General features: G+C 41.6%; 2 protein-coding genes across 4 annotated transcripts in view; one reads left to right on the forward strand and one right to left on the reverse strand.

Moving 5' to 3' along the window:
- LOC135252620 (LYR motif-containing protein 4A-like) overlaps positions 1–15,039 on the reverse strand; it is a 40,943-nt gene extending 25,904 nt beyond the window's left edge. The window contains exons 1-2 of the mRNA XM_064330903.1: positions 14,901–15,039; positions 6,228–6,348 (exon numbers count right to left, since the gene is read on the reverse strand). Of these exons, the coding sequence (XP_064186973.1) occupies positions 6,228–6,348; positions 14,901–14,986 (207 nt within the window). The 5' untranslated portion in view covers positions 14,987–15,039. The remainder of the gene's footprint in view (positions 1–6,227; positions 6,349–14,900) is intronic.
- Positions 14,696–21,820, forward strand: part of LOC135252617 (phenylalanine--tRNA ligase, mitochondrial-like) — a 109,069-nt gene continuing 101,944 nt past the window's right edge. Inside the window, exon 1 of one of the 3 annotated variants that reach the window (XM_064330897.1) lies at positions 14,696–14,720. The gene's annotated coding sequence lies outside the window, so the exon portion shown is untranslated. Of the gene's footprint in view, positions 14,721–15,110; positions 15,253–20,609; positions 20,635–21,820 lie in introns of those variants that run through there. The other 2 variants (XM_064330896.1, XM_064330899.1) reach the window with 2 other exon arrangements.

A 21,820-nucleotide genomic window follows, 5' to 3' on the forward strand; every position in this document is an offset into this window, starting at 1 on the left:
GTGTTCTTGAGAATGTAGTTTGCAGCTCTCGGGTCATTTTTGACCGACAGAGAGCTTTCACAGCTGGCTAATCAGGACCAAAAAAAGATGGGGGGCAGGGGGGGGGGGGGGGGAGTGTGAAATGTATGATCTCCGTATTAAAGAGGTTTTAAGAGGATTTAAAGCAGTGATCCTCAATGTTGGTCGTGGAGACCACAGAGTTTGCTGCCTAAAATAACTAACTGAGTCAATCCCAAGGAACCAGGTGACCTGAGTCAGCTGCGTAGTCAACTGCTTTATCTGATCAACTGCTGTGGTACTCAAGTGCTGAGTAACAACTAATATAGTGTCATAATATGTTATAAATATTCAAAGGACCCCTCAAAACTGGACTAGAATTTGCAGATCTAGAATGTATTTTCCTCAGGTTTTATCAGCTCATAGATTCTGACTGCTTTTACTTCAGAAAATACAGGGGGGATTTTGACTATGCAGAATCTTTAAAGGTCAGTCAGATCCACAAATTGTCAATAAGGTTCAAGTCTGAGGACTGAGATGACCATTACAAAACAGTAATTTTGTGGTCAGTACTTGATTGATTTTGAAGTTCAGAATTGGAACTACAATTGGAAACATATGTTACGTTCAGACAAAACCTAAATTGAGCCAATAGTTTTTCATATTTATCAAAGGTTCCAAACATTTTGGAGGAGACTATATGTAGGCCCCTATGTAAGCATACTCTTTAAGTTATCTGACAAAAATACCCCTGGATCACAATGTTTGCACACAATTAAAAGTTTGTTTGACATAATAAATACTGTATACACAATATTCTTTAGAGAAAGAGAAATAAAGTGCTAGCTAGAGAGTATCTAGAAACCACCGCACACAAATCTGGCTCATATTCTCCTCTCTATAGCCCTCCAAGCAGCTCATTAATTTAAACAGCATCTCCTCCTTTTCCCTGGGATCTCGTCCCCTTTCTTGTTACAACACCGCTGTGTAAATTGCCTTTGTTTCTTTCGACCACATTTACGGGTGGTGCTGCAGTCCGTTTGGCTTTTAAAATGTACCATGCAATGTTATGAGGGGCACAGTACAGACTGTAGATTGGAAAGCCCAGATTCTTCTTCTTTTTGATTGCAGGGGGACGCTGTGTCGACGTTGGAGAAGCGGTGTAGGCCTATGCGCAACAGCTGCGGCGTGTCTTGACGGATGCACGTCTCTCTCCAGCGAATTACCGCGTATCTGCAGACGCCTGCCCCCCCTCCCCCCCCATCCAGGACGACCGTCAACAGAGAGGAAATGTGTGCAGTCCTTGTGTGCGGTATGCAATTCAGGAACTGGCCACACAGGACTCGCCGTAGCACGAGGCAGGCGTGTGCCTGAGCCTTGTTCCTAGCGTGGCAGTGATTTCGTTGCGCTCTCTGAAGGTACCAGCCGGTCGACAGTAAGGAGACCCATTGTTGCAAGGCAGGGGGAGTCAGGCTGCATAAATACACGTTTGAGTGCTGAAATGAGGTGAAATCCATTAGACGTCTCATTAAAATTCTATTTGAAGCTGCAGCGAGAAGGAGAGAGATGCCAGCGCACGCAGGGATAGAAATAAAGACCATCGAGGCACAGACGCCACTAACAGGGGCTGAAAAAAAATTTCATGCTTGTTACCCTAACTTGAGTGCATTTTCAAATGGGAAAGGGGTACATTAATATTGTATGGCCTATATTTATTTCCACCTCTGCTTGTTTCGGTGGACCAATTTGTGTTAGGACCGATACACTGAAAGGGTGGAAACGATACCCAAACACACATAATCAGCAACCAACCGACAGGAACCAACACATACACACGTACACTTATGTAGAGACATACAATCAGAGAAGCCTGCTGACTTCATGTCCCACTCTGGCTTTACGTTATAAACAGTCTGCCCACGTCACAAGCCATCCTGTATAGGAACGCCAGGGAGTGGGGAGTGAAACGTGGCAAAACACGAACAGAGATGGGGTGGGGGCTTTAGCGGGGAGGGGGCGTAAATGTCATGACTCATGCTTATGTGGGCCAGTGGAATCGGTCCATCTTAACACGCCACCCACTTATCCGCCCACTTCATGCCAACTCACGCCCACCCCTGGCGAACACGCAAGCTGTGTCGTGCGTTTGCACAAGCTTAGCTCTGGCTTTTCGATAAACACAGTGCTTCTTTTCAACCCATCAGTCCAGGGGAGGGCGCTTCCAATCAAGGCGTGACGCGCTGCCTCCTGATGGACTCGCTGACCCCGCCCCCACCTCCGGCCTGAAGTGTGACTGCCAGGTCGCCCGCCTGTGACTCACCGCCTGCTGCCGACCGCGGCGCTTCTCGCGGCTAGCTCCTCTCCAGCGCCAGAGCGAACTCACGGTTTCTGAGCTCCCACGCGCTTTCCCTCGCGCACATGGCGACACGCGTCCGCAAGCGCGCACGCACACACGCACACACGCACACAGGGCCGCTGAGTCAATGTGACAAACAGCACATATGAAACAACGCGGAGCAGAGTCACGCGATCTTACTGCCGCGGCACGGTCTGACGCAGCGGCCGGTACTGCTGCTGAAAGCGCACGGGAGACTCGCACCCCTCTCCCCCCGTCCCTGCCAACACCCACCCAAGCACACGTGAGCACGCAACCATAGGCTCGTGTCTCACTGCTTCTTGCTAGGCTCAACAGCCTAACGCCATTAGATTTTCACATTAATTTACAGTTTCACCCTTCATTTCAAACACTGCACTTCAGTTATTTTCTTAAGAAAAACTTTTACAAAGATTAGCCTATATGCAGAATAAGTATAAGTATAAGTTTCCAAAATGGATCCCTGACATTCAAAGCTCTCCAAATAAACCATGGTAGACCAGACAAATATAAATTGTTATTAATTTCTTCCATATTCAGGGATACATTTCAGAAAGTTTACCTGAAATTTTTCTTCTTTAACAATGTCATAATATACCTGGTATGTTGAAATTGAGCTGGGGTAAAACATTTGAAATACCAGATAGGGTTCGTCAAGGCTGTAGAAAAATATGCGAGCTGTTAATGCAGATAGCCTATATGTTATCCTCCTGGGAAGGTAGGTTATTTTTTGTTTAGGCATGAAAGTCATGTCTTTGCTGCAAGGAGAGTGTACTGCATTACCTTGAAGCAGACTCAATCTACGAACGTGTAGAAAGGTACCCAGAAGCTGTGCAAACTTTCGTATTCAGGGAGAGGGAAGGGTTAGGGTTAGGGGGAAGGACTAAGGCATTCAGATTAACACCTGAAAGATTCTCAGCGGCCATTGGACTTGTACAGTGCATGATTTCATTTTAATCTTGAACATTTTTTGGCTTTCAGGGTTAACCTTGTTTATAATCTCAATATTTAGTTAAGCCATTCATCTTGTGATGGGCGACAACGACTTTGACACACCCCTTCAGAACCCAGTAGCCACACCATATGGGCTATATATATGATTTATGCTATTTAACTTGAACTTGTTTTCATTCATAACTACTTGCTTGTCGAAAAATCATCAACAAATATCATTTGAAGCTCTAGCTTATTTTATCTTGTGCCATCTGCCTGTTCCATTATAATTATTGTTAAAAGTAGCCATTTTTATCCTGTAGATGATATACTATACTTCCATTTGTTTTTGTTGTCAAAGCATTCTGTAACAATTTAATTGTATGAAGAGAAAAAAAATATCAACGGACAGTAGAGATGAAGGTCACAGAAGGGCAGCCAAAGGAATAAGACTGACGCCGCCGTGTACGAGGGAGGGAGACAGCCGGTCGGCGAAAGGCAGGCAAATCTGGTACACCCAAAACAATCAGCCCGTTCAGCCTCGCCGCATTATCCAAATGTTGGCATTTACCGGGGCAGCTGTGCCGCCGGAGACCCTCGGTCTTGGCGGAGCGGCGGCATAATTCTCTGTCATCTTCCCTTTAAGGAACTGAACTCACAACAAGCCGGTCAGAAGTTCGAATCCCAAGCCACCCTGGGGACCAATGCGTGCAAAATACACCTAGAGTGGGTGACCAGGGTGATTATTTTCCACGTAGGTCCATTATCGCGACAGACGCCGCAGGGAAACGGCCGATTATTAGCACAGTGTGGTCACTGCTGACCGCGTGATGCCAGTGAAGCGACAACGAGCAGGTGTTCATCTTTATGCATCTGTATATATTTTCTGTGATGTAGCTGGAGGCAAGCCTGCGTGCGTAAAAAGAACATTTCTCTGTGGTTTGGCAAAGGTAACAGCTTGGCAAAGGAAACAACAATGTTGCGATTTTAACTACACTAGTATGGCAGCCATGCAGAATGAAAATTTGAAGTCATGCGGTCTGCTCCCACAACACAAGAAACACAAACCTATACAAATGTAGAAAACAAACGGTGGACTATCAGTTTTTGAGAGTATAGACCGACACAGGGAGTTTCAACAATTGCATACTTCAGTTTTCACTGAAATACATATTATCCATACATTATCTTGGTCAGGGTCGCAGGGGGTGCTGGAGGCTAACCCAGCGTGCATTGGACGAGAGGCAGGAATACACCCAGGACAGGTTGCCAATCAATCACAGGGCACTAAAATACATATTATTGAAACATTTCATGACTGACATGAATGCTCTACTGAATACTGAGCTGCATATTACTTGCAATTATTGAAATAAGATTAGCACATGGGAGTAGCCAGATGAAATTTTACTCTCATAGGTTTTTAGAGTGATAACATGCCACAGCTTATTTTTGTTGACAAATGCTCATCTCCTCAGCAAGTCCAAATGCAGTGAAGTCTACCAGTCAACCATTACGAATAAGTCCAGAGGTGTCATATCTCAATTATATTTGGAGATGTGAGAATAAGCTCAATTAAACGCAGCGCCCAGAGGCATTGGCATTTTATCCCGACGGGCAAAAATATGGCATATTTAATGAAGATCTTGCATTGGGAAATATCATTTTGCATTACAGCTTTCCTTTATTTCCTTTTATCATATTTTGAAAGTAATAAAGCGTTATGAAAAAAGGATCAGCTAAACCATTTGAAATCAGAACAATGCCAAAGAACAATATTACTGCCACAATAATAGAGACCAAAATTCTCCTTCGTTGTCGTTAAAAACAGAACTGACAAAGTAATTTCTTTGCAGCAGTTCCCAAGATTTCTCTTAAAACCTTAATTCATTCTTCTCATTTGAAACGTTTCTTGGTCTCCATAGGGAAAAATACCTTAAGCAGCTCGGCTTCACTTTTGATTTAGATCAAAAATGGGCTCGCAGTTTTTCATTTTTCATTAGGTCAAGTTATGTTCCGTAGTTTAGTCTTCCAAAGAAAGCTAAACCACATACACAGAGTTTCGTATCATCAAACCACACCGTTCAATGCCATCCCCTGCACTCCATTCCTTTCTGAAAGAGATATTTACCTCAGGATACAATTCTGCGACTTTCACCTATGACCCAAAGCCATCAATCTAGGCTCTTCTGTGTATTTTCCTGTCAGTTTGTATTTTGTGGTTAGTTTACAACTGTATCAGGGGTCCAGAGGTATAACAAACAAGATGGCATTATCAATTTTCAGCACCCGCAGTCTGTCTGCTATCCTACATAGCAATCAACAGTGCCAGCCTATAAGTCTAGACGTGTCATATCTCAATTATATTTGGAGACGTGAGAATAAGCTCAATTAAATGCTGCACCCAGAGGCATGGGCATTTTATCCCGACAGGCAAAAATATGGCATATATACACCAACCCCCCTCTGATAACAGTTGTCACCTTCCTTATGCCGAATCCTGACCTTCAGCTAAAAAGTAGCAAAGCACCTCCCAAATTAATCAATTAGCGAGGCAGCACCAGTTACAGTCAACCATGCACTTTCATGTGGGGTCTGGAAATAGTCCATCCACAGGAACCATTAATCGCCGTAGGTAACAGTTCACATAACGAAACCTTTCAGACCCAGAGAAATACGAGAAAGCGTGCGATGGAACTCCTACGTCCATAACTTTCCGAGCCAGCCTCTCGTTGACTCACATTACATTTTATGAGTCGGCCTGGGGACATGTTTACCAGGCTGACTAATGGGCAGATGGAGATTTTAGGGCAGGAGTGACACATCTTGCCACGGCCTTGATTGCACCATGACTCAGGACCTGGGGCCTGAATGACCCTGTGGGCCCCGTCTATTGCCTGATCCGGGATGACGCTGGTCCTACCTGTCGCTGGATGACTGCCAGGCTATCCCAGGCTCGATTCAACAGAGTCTCCACGGCTTTGGGGTCACTCACAGTCCGATTTTCCCTGAAGGCATCTCTAATTCTTCTGAGGGCATACGTCCTGGGGAAAGAAATATGAAGTCTGAGTTGTGGAATCGGAGCACAACAAACAACCATATATTCTTTGCTAAGCATTAGATGACCCTCAGCATATCATCTATGTATTTATATACTAATGGCTACCTACCTATCTGGTTAAATAAATATGCTGTCATTGGTTTGGTTCATTGCAATACTGTATCCACCAGCTGTGCATGATAAAATAAAATGTAAAGAAACAAAGACTAAATTACATGAATATAAAAGGATACCTTATATTGTACACTATACTCATGCTAAATGCTTCTCAATTCATTAGGTAAAATTTTTGTTTTTAATTTTGGTTTTCAAGTGCTGTACATATACTTGTTTTACTAGTTGGCAAAAGGTAGAACAAGGCAGTAAAATGCAACACTGCTCTAACTGCTGCCAATTTCCTGCCACCCCAGCAAGGAGAGTTTTTGTCTCTTTACATTTTTGGATTCTGTCCACACAGTTTACAGGCGTAATAAAGGAATGGCCAGTGACAGCGCTGCAGTAACTTGCGTGGTACTGCACTGTTGTAGTTACAATGGACTGCAGATGCCAATCAATTCAAAAATAATTACATTGGCTTGGTACTATAATACACTATATGCAGGCCGACGGATTGCGCGACAGCGGTGATGCAGCTGAAATATGAGGCCAGCAGTATCTTTAAATGGACTGTGAAATCATTTAAACTGGCTGTTGTTTGATTCTAAATCAAAAACCTCTTCCATATAGAAACAAGGATTGGGACAACAGAAAATGGTGATCTTTTTTGGTAATAATTTAAATCTTGCATTAAGTTTCATCACCATAGGGAAAAGAGTAATGCTATTCAACACCATTTCATAAATATATGAGCATACCAATCTATTCCTTTATATCACTAAGAAGTCTTGTAAAGACAATTTTTGAACATCCTTAGAAGACAATTCTTTTTTATTATTCAGCAATCAAGGAAACTGCCAAAATATTGCCCTAAATTGGAGTGCTGAGCACAAAGGTGCAATAAATTCAGAATACAAGCGACAATCTTCCTTTGACTTTACAAGCTCCAAGAACCCTCCCTGCATGTGTAAACCAGTCATAAGGATTAAAGTTTATCCACACATTCTAAAATGGAGTTCTAGGGGATGGGCTATTCGGTTAAGGTGCTGGTGCGTAGTGCAGTGATGCTCGCTGTGGCACAGATCACATCAGTGCTTGTGGCAGCTGTGGTAAGGAGTCAGCTAGGCTAGGGTGATGCAACATTAGCTATAACATCACTCAGGGAGGCAGGGCTTCAGTTGGCAAGGTGCACCCTGCTTCATCCCTTACACACATTGCCTAAAGAAGCATTCTTTGATTTCACATGTTTTAGCGAGGTCCGATGTCAAGGGAAGTTGCAGCGATGGGACAGGCCAATTGCCATTGGTCATTCTCAGGGATAAAAAATTGATATTATGTTCTGAGAAATCAGATATTGATCATAATATTTTGTTTGCATATACGAGAGTTTAAATTCTAGATAAAAAGACTTTTATAGCTCATCTCATTATAGACTGTTATAGCACAAATTACAAAAATCCTCAAATATATTTAAGAATCAACACAGTATTCCTGGCGTTTAACATTGACATGGTTTTACAGCCCATACAAGAAAGCCAATATTTAGTTTTAATATGATCATTTTAATTCCCAGAAAGAGAAAATGACCCTTTCCCAAATCTGAGGGATCAGTTACATCTACCACACTTATCTGGGGAGTGATATCTCTAACTGAATTTATAAATATAGCCTTAATGTCTACAATGTTGTCTTTTTCCAATACAGTCCAGTCCAGTCCAGTCCTGGGCCATTAAGAGAATAAAAGCTGGTTCTCTTCTCACTCATTGAACTGTAAGCAGAGACTAAGTCCTGCTATGGAGAGAAACACAGAACAGAGTCAAATATCTGTAGCGCTAGTAAATCTTTAAAACCCTTCATCTAAACCCATCAACCTCTCATCTGTGCACCCAGCCGGGAAATGCTTAACTGGTCACTGCATACAGGAATCAGTTTTTGGTGGGCGAACCATTACTTTTATGGAGAAAGACAGCACATTTGGTACACTGATGTGGAGTGCCAAGCCACAGTCTATACACTGTAATAAAAAAAGTGAAAAAAATACCTCCAAATGCAGTATTTAGTAAGTGCGGGTACGGTTCACACCTTCACGGGTCTTATATTGTCAAGAGAGAAATAATGATGCCTTCAGATGGAAAGACCATCTTTCATCTGTTCCTTTACTTTCAGCCTTCTTAACAGTTCACAGGTTCAAATGTCATGCCATTGCTATATATCCAAAGACTAAATGGTAGGAATTGAATCATGTTTGATGTACTGAACTCTTTTATTGCTAAGGAACAGAAAAATAACCCCTTAACATTTCTACCCAGCCACTAAACCTCTAGAGCTTCTGGAAAGGGAAGTTAGTTTGTGAGACCGGCTCCAGCACTCTCTACTGTTTTAAGGGTCAGCAGTGGAGTTGGCTTGAATTGCCTCTTTCAGTTGGAGGCCCACCTATACAAGGCCATGATTACTCAGAGGCAGCAACTGATCATCATTGGTTTATTAGGATGGCACATGCCCAGAAGTTAGGCAGACTTATCTTACATCAGAGTCAACATGATCAGGCTCACAGTGCTGTAAGATTAGACCCTGACAAGTGAAGCCAGGGTTAAAAAAAAATGGGCTTTTGAACTTTATTTAGCTTTCATCCATGACTCGAATAACTACACAAGGTTAAGGCCAGAGATGGAGCTCATCCAAACCACAACTTTCTGTGGAACCAGAGGGCAGCTGTTCCCCTCCACTGCATCACATTTAAAGGGGGCCGGGTGGGCTTCCACAAGGGGGGAATAAGCTGAGATCGCCGAGACACGCCCTGCTGCCGTCGTGTTATCGGCCGGCCCATTAAGGGCTGGACAGAACCGGCCTGTCCGATGTTCCAGAGCGTAACGGCTGCGTATCAGTCTTTCATCAGCGTGTGCGGACAGCGTGGCTCTGTCAGAGATCTGCGCCGCGCAGTCATGTGTGCACACAGGAGCGCCCGCCAGTACTGCAGAGAGACTCCGTCAGCGAGATGCACTGACAGGCTCCCCTTACTGACAGACAGGAGAAACAGTTTCTCACGATACAGTAGACAAGAGGGGAAGAGGACTGTGAATCCGTGAAGATAATATCAACATACGAACAATCTTCATTGTGACAGAAAACACAAAAAAGCAAAAGTGTTGCCCGGCGGGGGAGAAGACAGGCTCAGTGGTCAATGTTATGTCTTTCTAGTGGTGACTATCCAACTGAACAGTGATCATCAATCCTTCACAGCCCATCGTGCAAGGTGCATATTTATCCAGTTGTGCAATTCACTATGTTTACTGAAAGACAGACTTAACTGGCTACCACACATTATGACAGAATTTAATATCAGTGCAAACATGTATGTGTCTTTTTGCTCTGTATGTGCCTACATATGCGTCAGCACATACGCCTTCGTGTGCACACATGGATGTTAACGCATCAGTGTTCATTGGTGCGTGTGAGCAAGGGGTCGGGTTGCTATGGGAGGCGAGAATGACTAACTGCCACCCCTCAGGTCTGTGACATTTGCCACTCAGCGTCTCTGAGAGACCTAATGGATAATTAATGCCTTTCCAGCCGACATGGGGGAGGGGTTGGGCTGCAGGGGTCTGTCCCTCCTGCCAGGCACTGGCAGATGGTGCCAGCTGTTTAATCACAGCGAGGGGCCAGAGTCACTGGGGTTGACCAGCACAGGTTGGGGACTACAAGATCCAGGAAAAGAGGGGCCAGAGTGGAATCACCCAGTGTGGCTTAATGTTGCTTAACTTGCCAACCGTAGGACACATTAAGGCGAGTAGCCTATACCCACTGCTTCAGACAGTGCAGTGCAATTAGGAAACAGCCATCAACATATGTGCATGGATGACCACTTCATACAGGCCTAATATATAAATATAAGAAAAAATTTAGATAAGACATCACTGTCTTTCATTATGCAGTCAAAAAGCAATCAACACTGTGCCAACTATATTTTCAATATAAGGTTCTAAATCAGAAAGATTTAAAGCTGGAACAAGTTACACAAGAAATGAAATTTATGCTTAATTTTAAAGGTGCCCTTGCTCAAAGTTGACAAATTTACTGATCTTGTCATTAGGGGGAAAAATTAAGGAAGGAAGATGATATTGGCTATGAGCACGATCTAAACAAATGCAAGGTCAAGTTGCGTGATCAGAATAGCCTAATATAAATTCAATTAAATCTGTAGGTTAAATCTGTAGTCATTCTAGAGCAGGGCTACACAACCCGGTTCCAGGCGATCTAGTCAGTTTGCATTTCAACGCTAATTTGGCACACCTGATTCAACAATTTAGCAGCTCAACGGGATCTGTTGAATGAGGTGTGCTTTGTTAGGGCTGGAGTGAAAACCTACAGGATGGTAGATATCCAGAACAGGGTTGGACAACCCTGTTCTAAAGTGACTACATGTTTTAAAACAATATGAACTGCAGTCAAAGATTGTCTTTAGTTTGAGCCAAACTACTGAGTGAATCAATGGACAAAGTAGTTTCAGTGTTTACTTTAATTTTCTGTCAAATCTCACCTTTGTTCCACGTTCACAGGCGATCAGCAAAATAACTACCTTTAAGGTTTTGTTCAAAAACAACACAGCTACTTTGTACACTTGTACATACGGGGACACAGATTAATTCCACCGGGAAACAGCTTCTAGCATAACACCACAATTAAAACAAAAATTGAATGACAGTTTTCAAATGCATATTCACTTTGGAATTTCAGCATGCAGTGTAAGGGTACCTTTACAAGAGTTTCTCATTGATCGTCGCAAAAAAGGAACAAATTATGCTTGCTGAATTTCCGTGAGGGTTTTAAAAAAAAAATCAAACAAAGGCAGGGGGTGCGTGATGCACGAGCAATTTGTCATATTTAAGAAGGAATACAAGAAATATTTTATCATTTCAGGTACATCGGATGAAGGGAATTCCAAGCGTGCCTTAATGGTCTGGAAACCTAGGCGACTCTCTTCAGACTGATGCTTTCACTGCACAGGCATGTGGCGACACAGCTAAACAAGCTATAGCTGCTCTTCAGCACACAGCTGACAGGTTTCAGAATAATCAAGTTTCTCTAAAAATTGGCAAATGTGCCAAAGGAAATGGAAATAAGGCCCCACACAACTCAGTTTGATACCTTGCATCGTATAAATAAAAAGTACACTGAAGAGATCTATGAAAATATCTGCAGAAAAATGAACTGGCAAGTCCAAACACCAGTGTATCAAAACTACACAAGATGATACTCACTTATGGTGATGTGGACTAGCTAAATCATGTATATGCTGTAACAAGAGAGGCTCAAACTCCTGAATAGATAATATATGCTTCAAAATGTATTTCTGAAATTGAGATTTATCCCAAAATAATATAATAATAATATCCCTTTTTTGTTTAATAAAAATGTTCTTTTACCACACAGACCCCCAGGCAGGAATGATCAAAAGTAAAAAAAAGTAGTTCCTAAAGCTAAACTTAGACAAATCCAGAGTTTCAGTCAACCATTTTTTCTGCAGTGTGGCTGTCTTCATGACTAAGAATGAGCTGCCAAGATCAGCAAGGGCCTTCACCATAATGCTGTGTTATAGATGAGCGCCACAAGGGACAGCTATTTTTAACAAGGAGGCATGTTTACCCTCTGCGGTTATTCTGCATAATGGCTGGCCTACTTCTGCCAGTCTGTGCTCACAGCTATGCAGGTTTTCTCCAGTAATGTGTTGGCAATAAATTCTCCCTCTTTCTCTCTCACTCTATACCCATTTCTTACTCTATTTCTATCTCTCTCTCCAATTACTGCAGCACCTTCAAAATGAGCATTTTGGGGGAAAAGATCCACTCTCCTTGCCTGAGGTTATTGCCCATGAAACAAATTACACCTTTTTTTCAGGATCTTCTAGGATTCCAGCAGCTGCATTACAAAGGGAGGCTCTGCTTGCCATTCATATTCACAACTGTGGGGAAGGCACTGGAAAGAACGGGTGGTTTTTCATAACTCAATTATTAAGCGGCCCCTCCGTGCCGCAGTCTCCTCTAGGGCGTGCCATTGGATGCAGAGGGGCATCATCTTAGCTGCAGTGCCGAAACATCCACGCATGTTTCACTTCCCTAATTATACAACCTTGTCTGACCTTGGGGAAATCAAAGGACATACAGGCCTTGCAAGACTATAAGCGATCAGTTCTAAACACAAAGTTAACGTGTTGAGAGCGATTGTGGGACAGACGATCAATAATTAAAGGCTGGCAGAAAAGCACTGAGAGAATATGGCCACTGCAAGCAGAAAATGTGTCTGAGCATCCCTAAAAAAGAACGGTTAGTGCAAAGCCTTTTTACGTGAACCATGCAGCCAATGGTAATAGAGGATTTTTCGCACTGACCCAGTTTACTTCAGTGAATAATGGGATGTCAGTCGGACCAAAAACTTTGCTTGTATATTGCATTTCAAAAAAACAAGATATGAATATTTATTTCAAAATATAGGCTCCACAAAAATGTCAAAATTGCATCATTAGTGCCATCGCCATGAAATAATCTTGGGTGCTTCCTGTTAAGTGCACTACATCCACAAGGGGGAGCAAGAAGGCTGGCACAAATGCAAAAAAGGCATAAACATTTTTTAATTAAGTTTTGTCAATAATACCCAGTTAGAATGACAATCTTCTTGCATTAATATAACTGAACCCTATGCTGAATGTGGTTGGCAGTGCCCTAGGGCAGTGAAAACTTGGCTAAAGGAGGGAGAGTTCCAGTGGGCAGGATTATGACTGCTTGTCTAACACTACAATTTTTATAAGCAAAATGTATGCCATAATCTGATTGAACCTTAGCAGTGGGATTATCCAACATCATTTGGATGACAGTGCATTTTCCCTTGTTTTGACTTCCATTTCAATAAGCAATGACCACAATGAGAAGTGTGCTTCTTGAAAATTAAGATACTAGTTGTATGCTAAAATGCCCCAATGTCCTTGCATTAGCCCACATTTTGTACTGCCTAATGCAGTGCATCTTGCGATAAAATTTCCTGCCGCTAAAATATAAATAAAAGGGAAACATTTAATGCTCATTAACTTGATACATTTCCATTCACCCCCAATAGCTTATAGGTCAGAGTGGGTTCGATGCTTGCACTAGCTATGTACAACAGTGTTTTTCTTTAGTAGCAGTGAACAGTTAATGCCATGCAGTCCTGCTGAGAGTTGTCACATGAGTACCGGTTTGATGCGGGATTTAATTCCAGCTAATATACCGTTTAAATAATGTTTGAATTTTACATTGCACTTTTCCATAATCTGAAAGAAGACACAAACTGGTATGTAGATCTGCAAGGAATATATTAAATAATTGAGCACACCTGAAGATAAAATATGTTAAAGATATTCATCCTACATAAAGGCATCCAAAGCCTTTATGTAGGATGTGTGTGTGTGTGTGTCTTTGTGTGTGTGTCTTTGTGAGTGTGAAATGGGGCAACGCTCTATGGAAGTGCTGCCTTTGGGTCAGACATTACACTGAAGAGTCCTGACACACTGTGGTCTAGTGGAACTCAAAACAAAATAATACAGAGAATTTGTCCTTCCCAAATTCCTTGTCCACCTAATCATCTCATTAATAATTAGTGTTTAAATCATGTAAATCTTCTCATTTGCCAATGAAGGAGCGAATAGCTCGGATAAGACAAATAGCCATTACACTCACAGGCAAGTGCAGGATGACGGCTTACCACAAAATATGCAAAAGCAGTGAGGCAGCCTGCGAAGTAGACAGTGGTAAGGATGTACAAAGAATCCAAAACTGGAGCAATGCGTAATTGAATCTAAATGTCAGTCGTTCAAATGCAAAACGCACATTGAACGTGTAGTCAAAATAACACTGAAGTCCCTTTAAGAAAATATTTTTGCCAAGTCGGCCAATTGTCACTTAAATTTAGAAATGACCCGAGTTAAATATTGTGGCCAGTGAGTGCATCAGAAATATTATCTGCAGCGACTGAGCGTCGTCAAAAAAAGTTTAAAGCCAGCTTTAGCTTGAATGTTACACATTGGCTCCACAATTTATGACAGCCAGGATTGTGCCATAATGTGACACACTTTTGGGGGTCGGGTCTGCGGACTCGTCAGCGAAGCGACTGATACAATTGTGATGATTAGGCTGGCAGAAAATAACAAGGACCAAGACAAATGACGTCGTGCAGAACAGTCGCGTGATAACAACGATGACGATATCGGACCCTTCTGCATAAAACTGCATTGTAAATGCATTTTTAAAATGATACATTTCTAAAGAAGTAAATGAAAATCGTCCGTTTGTGCCAGCGGCATAGCACTTTAACACCGTGCCCACGGGAAACATCTTTGCTAATATTTTCATTTCAGTGATTCAGTTTTCTTTAAACAAACACAAAGAGTAAAGATAGCTGGTTTGCGCATACCTGTAATTATATGAAGGGAATTTCTTGCTTTCTTTCATAAGCATTCGGTACAAAGATAACACCTGACTTCTACTGGAAGTCGCCATCTTGCAATTAAGGCCAAGACCTTCGTCGTAAGGACCCCACTACAAGATACTCATATATTGCACATATGAAAATACGTTACATTTTCTAAATTGCTCGTTTTATTGTTGTTGAGGGTTACTAAAATCCATTATATACTACACTTAATTCTATTTTAAACCCAAATACACACATTATGTTTGGTTTACGTCAACATACTCATTAAATTTGTCAGGCATATCTATAGACCACTCAATAATATTGTTCGCCGCTCTCGAGTGTTCAGAAGGTGAGTAGGGACGGTTTTGCCATAAAAAGTGCATTCCGCTGCAATATACCTAGCTTGTAGGTATTGCTAGCTTGGTGCGAATTTGTGTGCATAGATATTTGGTAAAACCATTTTCAATTCTTTCACTCGTCATATGCTATTAATCTTACTGGCTCGTCACAGTAACGTTATGATAGTTGAGTTGCTAGCTAACTTTCGTTTTGATGACTGCACATGCAATGCAGCAGGTCTATTGTAAATGAATGAACATAAATTGCCGGATATATAACGAGGTATTCCGGCATTTCAGAAACGAATAGTTGAATTACTGAACAGTCTGTTATTTTCATGGATTAAACCGCAGCCTAGCTGTCGACCAATCCAAATTATTTCATGCCACCAATTTGTAACTTAAATCAGTGGAAGCCTTCATCAGTGTACTCATATCAGGACAGTAGTAATCTTGAGAGGAACTTCTAATAGTCTGTTTTACAAATTAAAGCTGCATTTCGGTAAAATTAGTTTGCCTTTTACTTCATTGCTATGTTTGACCGATCTGCCAGCCCACTCGCGACCTGCGGCTTGCCGGCAGTCGTGTGTGTGTGTGAACGTCCCCGTGTGTGATGCATTTTTATACGATTCAGTATGCGTTTGTGGTTTATGTTCTTTTCAATATTTCAGACAGGGACGTGTGTACACTCAGAATATTTTTCTCTTTGAACTCTTCTCGGCATCTGTATCTAATTTCAAATAGTAAAGTGCATGCCCTTTGAGCTGTAACTGGATCAGTATTTCCTCTGTGCACTTAAAAGAAAATACTTCACTATATTGAGCACTGCATTCTGTTCAGTAATATAGATGGGCCTAATCTGTGTTGTTAACGCTAAACAACTTTTACCAACCCCATGAATCAAGTTTAGCCTATATGCCTGTTGATTATTAAAAGGGAAAACACTTTTCTTAAAAAGTAAAAATAAAAAAAGATACATAAAACATGAAATGGAAGTTCGACATGTAGACCTAATGTTCAATATAAAAATAATTTTTAGCCAGCCCATCAAACAGGACTTTGAGACATGTTAATTAACATGTTAGGCTAATAGATTTGTTACTATCATTCTTATAACACATAAATACACCTGGGCTCTTCAGAGATAGGCCTATATATTTTTAAATATATGCACTGTCCCTGAGAGCTCTTTTCTAAGATTTGACTGATGCACTCGGGATAGCCTTTATTTCCTTGCTATTAACCACTTGATATTTCCAACTAAGTATCTTCTCTGGATTGACTTTCACACAGATCCACCACAAGTGCATTTTTTAATCAATATAAAAAAACCAGGATACTAAGGTTGTATAGGTAATAATGCTTTTAAACTGAGCATATCAGTATTGGCAGAATAAACTATTATGGCTGATGTGGTGACACGCTTGCTGTTGTAGCTAAATGAAGTGAAAATGTCATGCTGAAAAAGTTGCCTACCAATATCCATCTGAATCTTGTACTTATTATTTATTTTTGATGTATCATTTTTACCAGTCAAATGCTCAGGATAAATGGGTATAGATAATGGATGGATGGATGCAGGAGACAAACTATACAGGGACTTCGTTCTATGGACTCATGCTCTCTGCTTAATAATAAAGTAAACAAGTTTAAGTATTTTGTAATTCAATCAAAATTAGTTACATGTTTTATTCATAAATTGATGTTTGGGCTCATCTACATGCAACTTGGTTAAAGTTTGAATTTGTGATGCAATGTAAAACAGGGAAGTATGGTATCTGCCTCTATATTGGCCAATTGTATATACCATGCCATGCATCCCCAATCAGTAATATGGTTGAAATATAAACGTTGTAGGCCATATTGTCTTTTGCATTGCATACAATGATTGTTTTTCAGCCTTAAAACAGGTCAACACACATAAGCAAGCGTTGTCAAGATTTCTAGACGCGCTGAGTTAAGGTCAAGTAGATGTAGCACTAGCCTTGCAAGCTAATGTGCCATGAAGTTTTTCAGAAAGCAAAATAATTGGGTGTTTATTATTGTGGCTAGAAATTTTATTACAATTTCTGTAATGAAGGACAGCTTACAAATCAGCAGGTCACAGAGCTGTAGTAAGACAAATGCAGAGCTCTATCCTCACACAGGAAATTGTTGTCTTTTTGACCTTAAGGAGACCAATGTTGTGTTCATGGAACCTGATTGTGATGGATTATTGTGCTGTGTGAGCTACCAGGGGCTGTTAAAGCTTGTGTGCTTTTTGCTTTGTGGGGGGGAAAGGTCACACATCATTGTCTTGTTTGTGGATATCTTCTTCTTTCGGAATGAGACCAGTTCTCTAAAGTTGGTTGGAGGAAATGCTTGTAAACTATTGATGAATCAAGTGAAATTAATGTTGAATATGGCTGTTAAGATTTCAGTCAATGAAATGCAGCTAAGGACCATGGAACACAAACAAAAGGTCTTTTTTTGTGCGCCGATAACAGAAGCTTATTTTGTTGCATCAAGACAATGTTTCATTACAGTTAATATATTGTTATATTATAAAAAATATAAACAGCAATACATCCAAGGGCTTAACTGCAAGTTAGTGTGTATAAAAGCAATTGAATGAAGCTGACATTTTTTTCGGGTAGCTTGCCTGTAGAAAAGTGTTTACTTGCCAATCTGACTAATAATAATAATAATAACAACAACAATAATAATAATAATAATACATTTTCTTCAAAATCGTTTTTAAATGTACTGGCAGTTCATACCCCTGGCTTTAGCTACAGCTGAGTTATACTGTAGAATATTCCTCTTGAATATAAGACTTTAGTGCCTTTCCCAGTTCCACTCCCACCTGTATTGGCAACATTTCTGACTGTGCCTGCCTGCTCCTGCTGTGATTCTGGCTGTTTAGATCCTGACCACGCCCACCAACATCAGTGTCTTCTATTTATGTCCTGCCTGCCCTGTTCCTCATAAATTCCTCCTGGCTTTGTTGAACTTGTAAAACATGTATCAATATTAAAATTTTAAATAGCCTGTATATTTGGAAAACACAAGTAACATCTTCAGAATATGGACTGAATCTGTTTAATTAAAAATCTAATTAAAATGAATACAAACAGGGTGCTTAACAACCATTCTTGTTACTTATAAATGACGAACATCAAAATGAGTTAATAAGTTGGATGAACAAGAGAACTTGTTGAAAAGCAAGAGTGGAAGCACTTCTTATTTGTAAAACTCGAATCAAGTGTTTTTAAACTGGCTTGTGTACAAGCACGTCTTTCCGTGTTGTAGCAAGCCCATTAAGAATTATTATCATGTTTCTATAATACATAAATTAATGGAGATTCAGTTGGCATTGTACCATGCTTATCCTGCACTATTGATCTCTGAACAACCACAACGGAGTATAAGTAGCCCGTGGCTGCAACAAGTGAGTATATTTATGGGATGTTCTGGACTGATGCCTGAGACAATGTTTTCGACTTCCATCAATCAAACCTGAGTCGATTGACTTTGTTGAACGGAGGCTTCATATTGGTCCTGCAGAATTACAGGTATGAGTAGACTATGCCATGGCCCATTCACATTATATTGCCCTCACGTGGTGGTCCAGCACTTAATGAAGTGACTACATACTGGTGTTTGTTCAGTGTGTGGCAGCTTACTCACCTTTAAAATCAGAGTTCACATAAGATAATTCATATGTGGTGGCTATAATGGTTTTTATATAGTGTACTTTCATATTTGAATTATATGGTTCAATTGATTTTTTTATGGTGGGTGGTTCTACCAGGTTACTGAAGGAATTCCTACCCTGCGGTGTAGAAATCACAAAGCCATGAGACAGAAATCACGCAAAACTGGGTCATGCGGAAGAAATAAAGGAAAAAAACTGTGTGCCGCAGTGAGAGCGGTGTATAAGTCACGCATGACCACAATAGAACGTTGTAATTTCTTTTAAACCTGGTGCAGATTGCCCGTGGGGGTGACAGATATGTGAGCTCAGTCAGGGTGGCTTGGAAATGGGCTTAGGGTGCATTTACCGTGCAGCAGTCCACACGTGTGCTCAAACCTGCCGCTGAATCGGTCCTCTTTAGAACTTCGTATCCAGGGGGAATTGACAGTCCGTGGCGCCACTCTGCTTAGCGGATCTCACTCCAGCACGGTGACCGTCTTGCTTAACGACCGCTGACGACAGGACCAGAGTAGGGAAGCTGGCGATCACTCAGACCCTGCTGTCAGTCTCTGACAGGGGAACCCGGCCAGTGTCTGTCCTCGCCCAGCTCCTGAAGTTCCCCTGAAGTGGAGCTGCTCCTTCTTTATTGATTTCCTATGTCACTGCCATTTTGGGATGACAAGATTTGTTTTGCAGTATGTGAGTGATTACGGCCATGTGGAAGAACTCTTCCATCTCGGAATGGGAGGTGGAGCAGGGGACCCCGGTGAGAGATGGAAAAAATGTTGCACTGTGGACGTGGGTGGACTAAAGAACCATCGCACCTGACACCTGTGCTGTGTAATGGGCTACGCTTTTGACCCGCATCTTTGAACAGTGGGGGGAACAATGGCAAGAATATCTAAGTTCCCCTTTGGGATGTGAGTAGGATACATCCACTAGACAGGAAGACTACTGGCTGGAATATATTTTTAATAATGTTTGAACTGACCCGTACCTCTGTTCATTCAGCATATAACCAGTACCATTACGTAAGCCAATTCTGCATATACACAATCTCAAGGTAACTGGGGCTGTTGGGTGAGGTACTGTATCTCGCTGAGCCGTATGTTGCTCTCCATGCTCCTGAATCAAATCCAGACAGTGTCTGTGCCAACTGTGGGCTGGGGCAGTGCCCAATCAAACACAGCATTGCCTTGGGAAGGAGTAATTCTGTTGGTAGGGCATTCCCTCGCCCATTGTACGACAGCAGGTTCTGGTAGGCAGGGCACCTGCAGTTTCCTCGCAGCAGCTGTGCCAACTGCGCAGTTCTCAGGTGCAAACAGTGCGCAGCTGAAGCAGAGGGAAAGGAAGCGTATTTCAGAGTCGGCACATGCTACTGTGCGCCTTCCCTAATTTTAGGTTGCATTGACGGGATGGGTTTGCGGTTATGAGTGGCAGTTATAAATCTGGGAGAAAAATAAAAAGGAACAAGAAAGTGTCTGTAGAGATTTGATTTGATGACACTTTCTGTCTCCACCTCACAAAGCTGTGACCTGCTCGTCCTCCGTTTGCTCAGTGAGTGGTCAAGAACTGAAACAGGCAAGATTCGCCTCAGAGATCACAGCTATTAATTGATTTTTATGTTGCCCGTAGGCAACTGGAAGAATCCTGGCTTGACCCAGACCCGAGAGCAGAACCAGACAAACCAAGTGTTTGCGCGCTGTTCTCCACAGCTGTAGGTAGCTGTCATATTCTTCTGGAGCTTTGAACAGTATATTGAGTTTTCTGTGTTTTTCCAAACAACATACTGCTACAGGGTTGCACTGGGATTAGCCTTGCATTGAGGTTCACAGGCCTCTGTTTTGGAGTGGTACATAAGACAGTGTTGGAAGATAGTGTTGTTATTAGTTGCAGTTGGATAGGTCAGCAGTGTTGATGGTGGGTGGATCCTCCTCCATGCAACAAATTTATGTTTTCAGATATTTATGATGTCTTAGCCTAATACATGTGTACATGTGTTCCTTTCTCAAGAAAGAAAAGTAAATATTGCATGTTTGCATGTGGCCTAACAAGATCAAAATTTGATTATTTCAGGTAAGTGGATAGGTGTGGTAGTAAATTATAATTTAATCTATTCATGAAAAAATGGTTAAAGCTGATGGATAATAAAAAAAATAGTTTTATAATAGGTTTGACACCTCATAGTTGGTTCATAGTTACGTCGCATTCTGATGTTTTGGTCCTGAAGGTTTGTCAAAGAGTCCAGTGGGCTTACCTTCAATTCAAGGGTGCTCTCTTCAGACTGCTGGTTAAGCTCCCTTTTCTATTCACTTTAATACATATTAAACCAAATGCATCAGTCAAATGCATTGCACTGTTAAGTATTCATGATGCAAGTCATGCTTCCCTTCAGTCGCTCTGTGCACAGTGAAGTGTCACTTGCAAATGACTGCACAGCAGCCCCATTGACTCTGCTGAACTGGCCTTAATGAGCTGATGATGAGAGATCAGGGGTGGGTGGCTTTGGGACGTTTGCTTGTCCTGTCCTCAATTTATTCCTAACTTTACTTGTTTGCGAGATGTGCTGTATGCAATTCTGTTCTGGACACAGCTAATCTCACAGTTGTCTAAACTCACGTTAGTTTCTGATTCCTTTATTTCAAATTGAGTGGGTAGGTGATCCTTGAAACAGCAGCACATTAATTCACTATGTGTGTTTCAATGTTCTCAGGGTTAAGGAGTCCTTGTGTGCTTGACTTGCTAGAAATGCTAGAAAATGCGTGTTTAAATGACCTCCCTGTGGCTTCTGACCAAATTGCTCTGGCATGTGGTTCATTTGTTGATACATTCTACATTCTTAGCCAATGTAATATTGTTGCAGATTGAACCAAATGGCTTTTAAAAGTTTATAATTGTTGTGG

This window comes from Anguilla rostrata, chromosome 4, assembly GCF_018555375.3.
Source record: "Anguilla rostrata isolate EN2019 chromosome 4, ASM1855537v3, whole genome shotgun sequence".
Classification (NCBI taxonomy): Eukaryota; Metazoa; Chordata; class Actinopteri; order Anguilliformes; family Anguillidae; genus Anguilla; species Anguilla rostrata.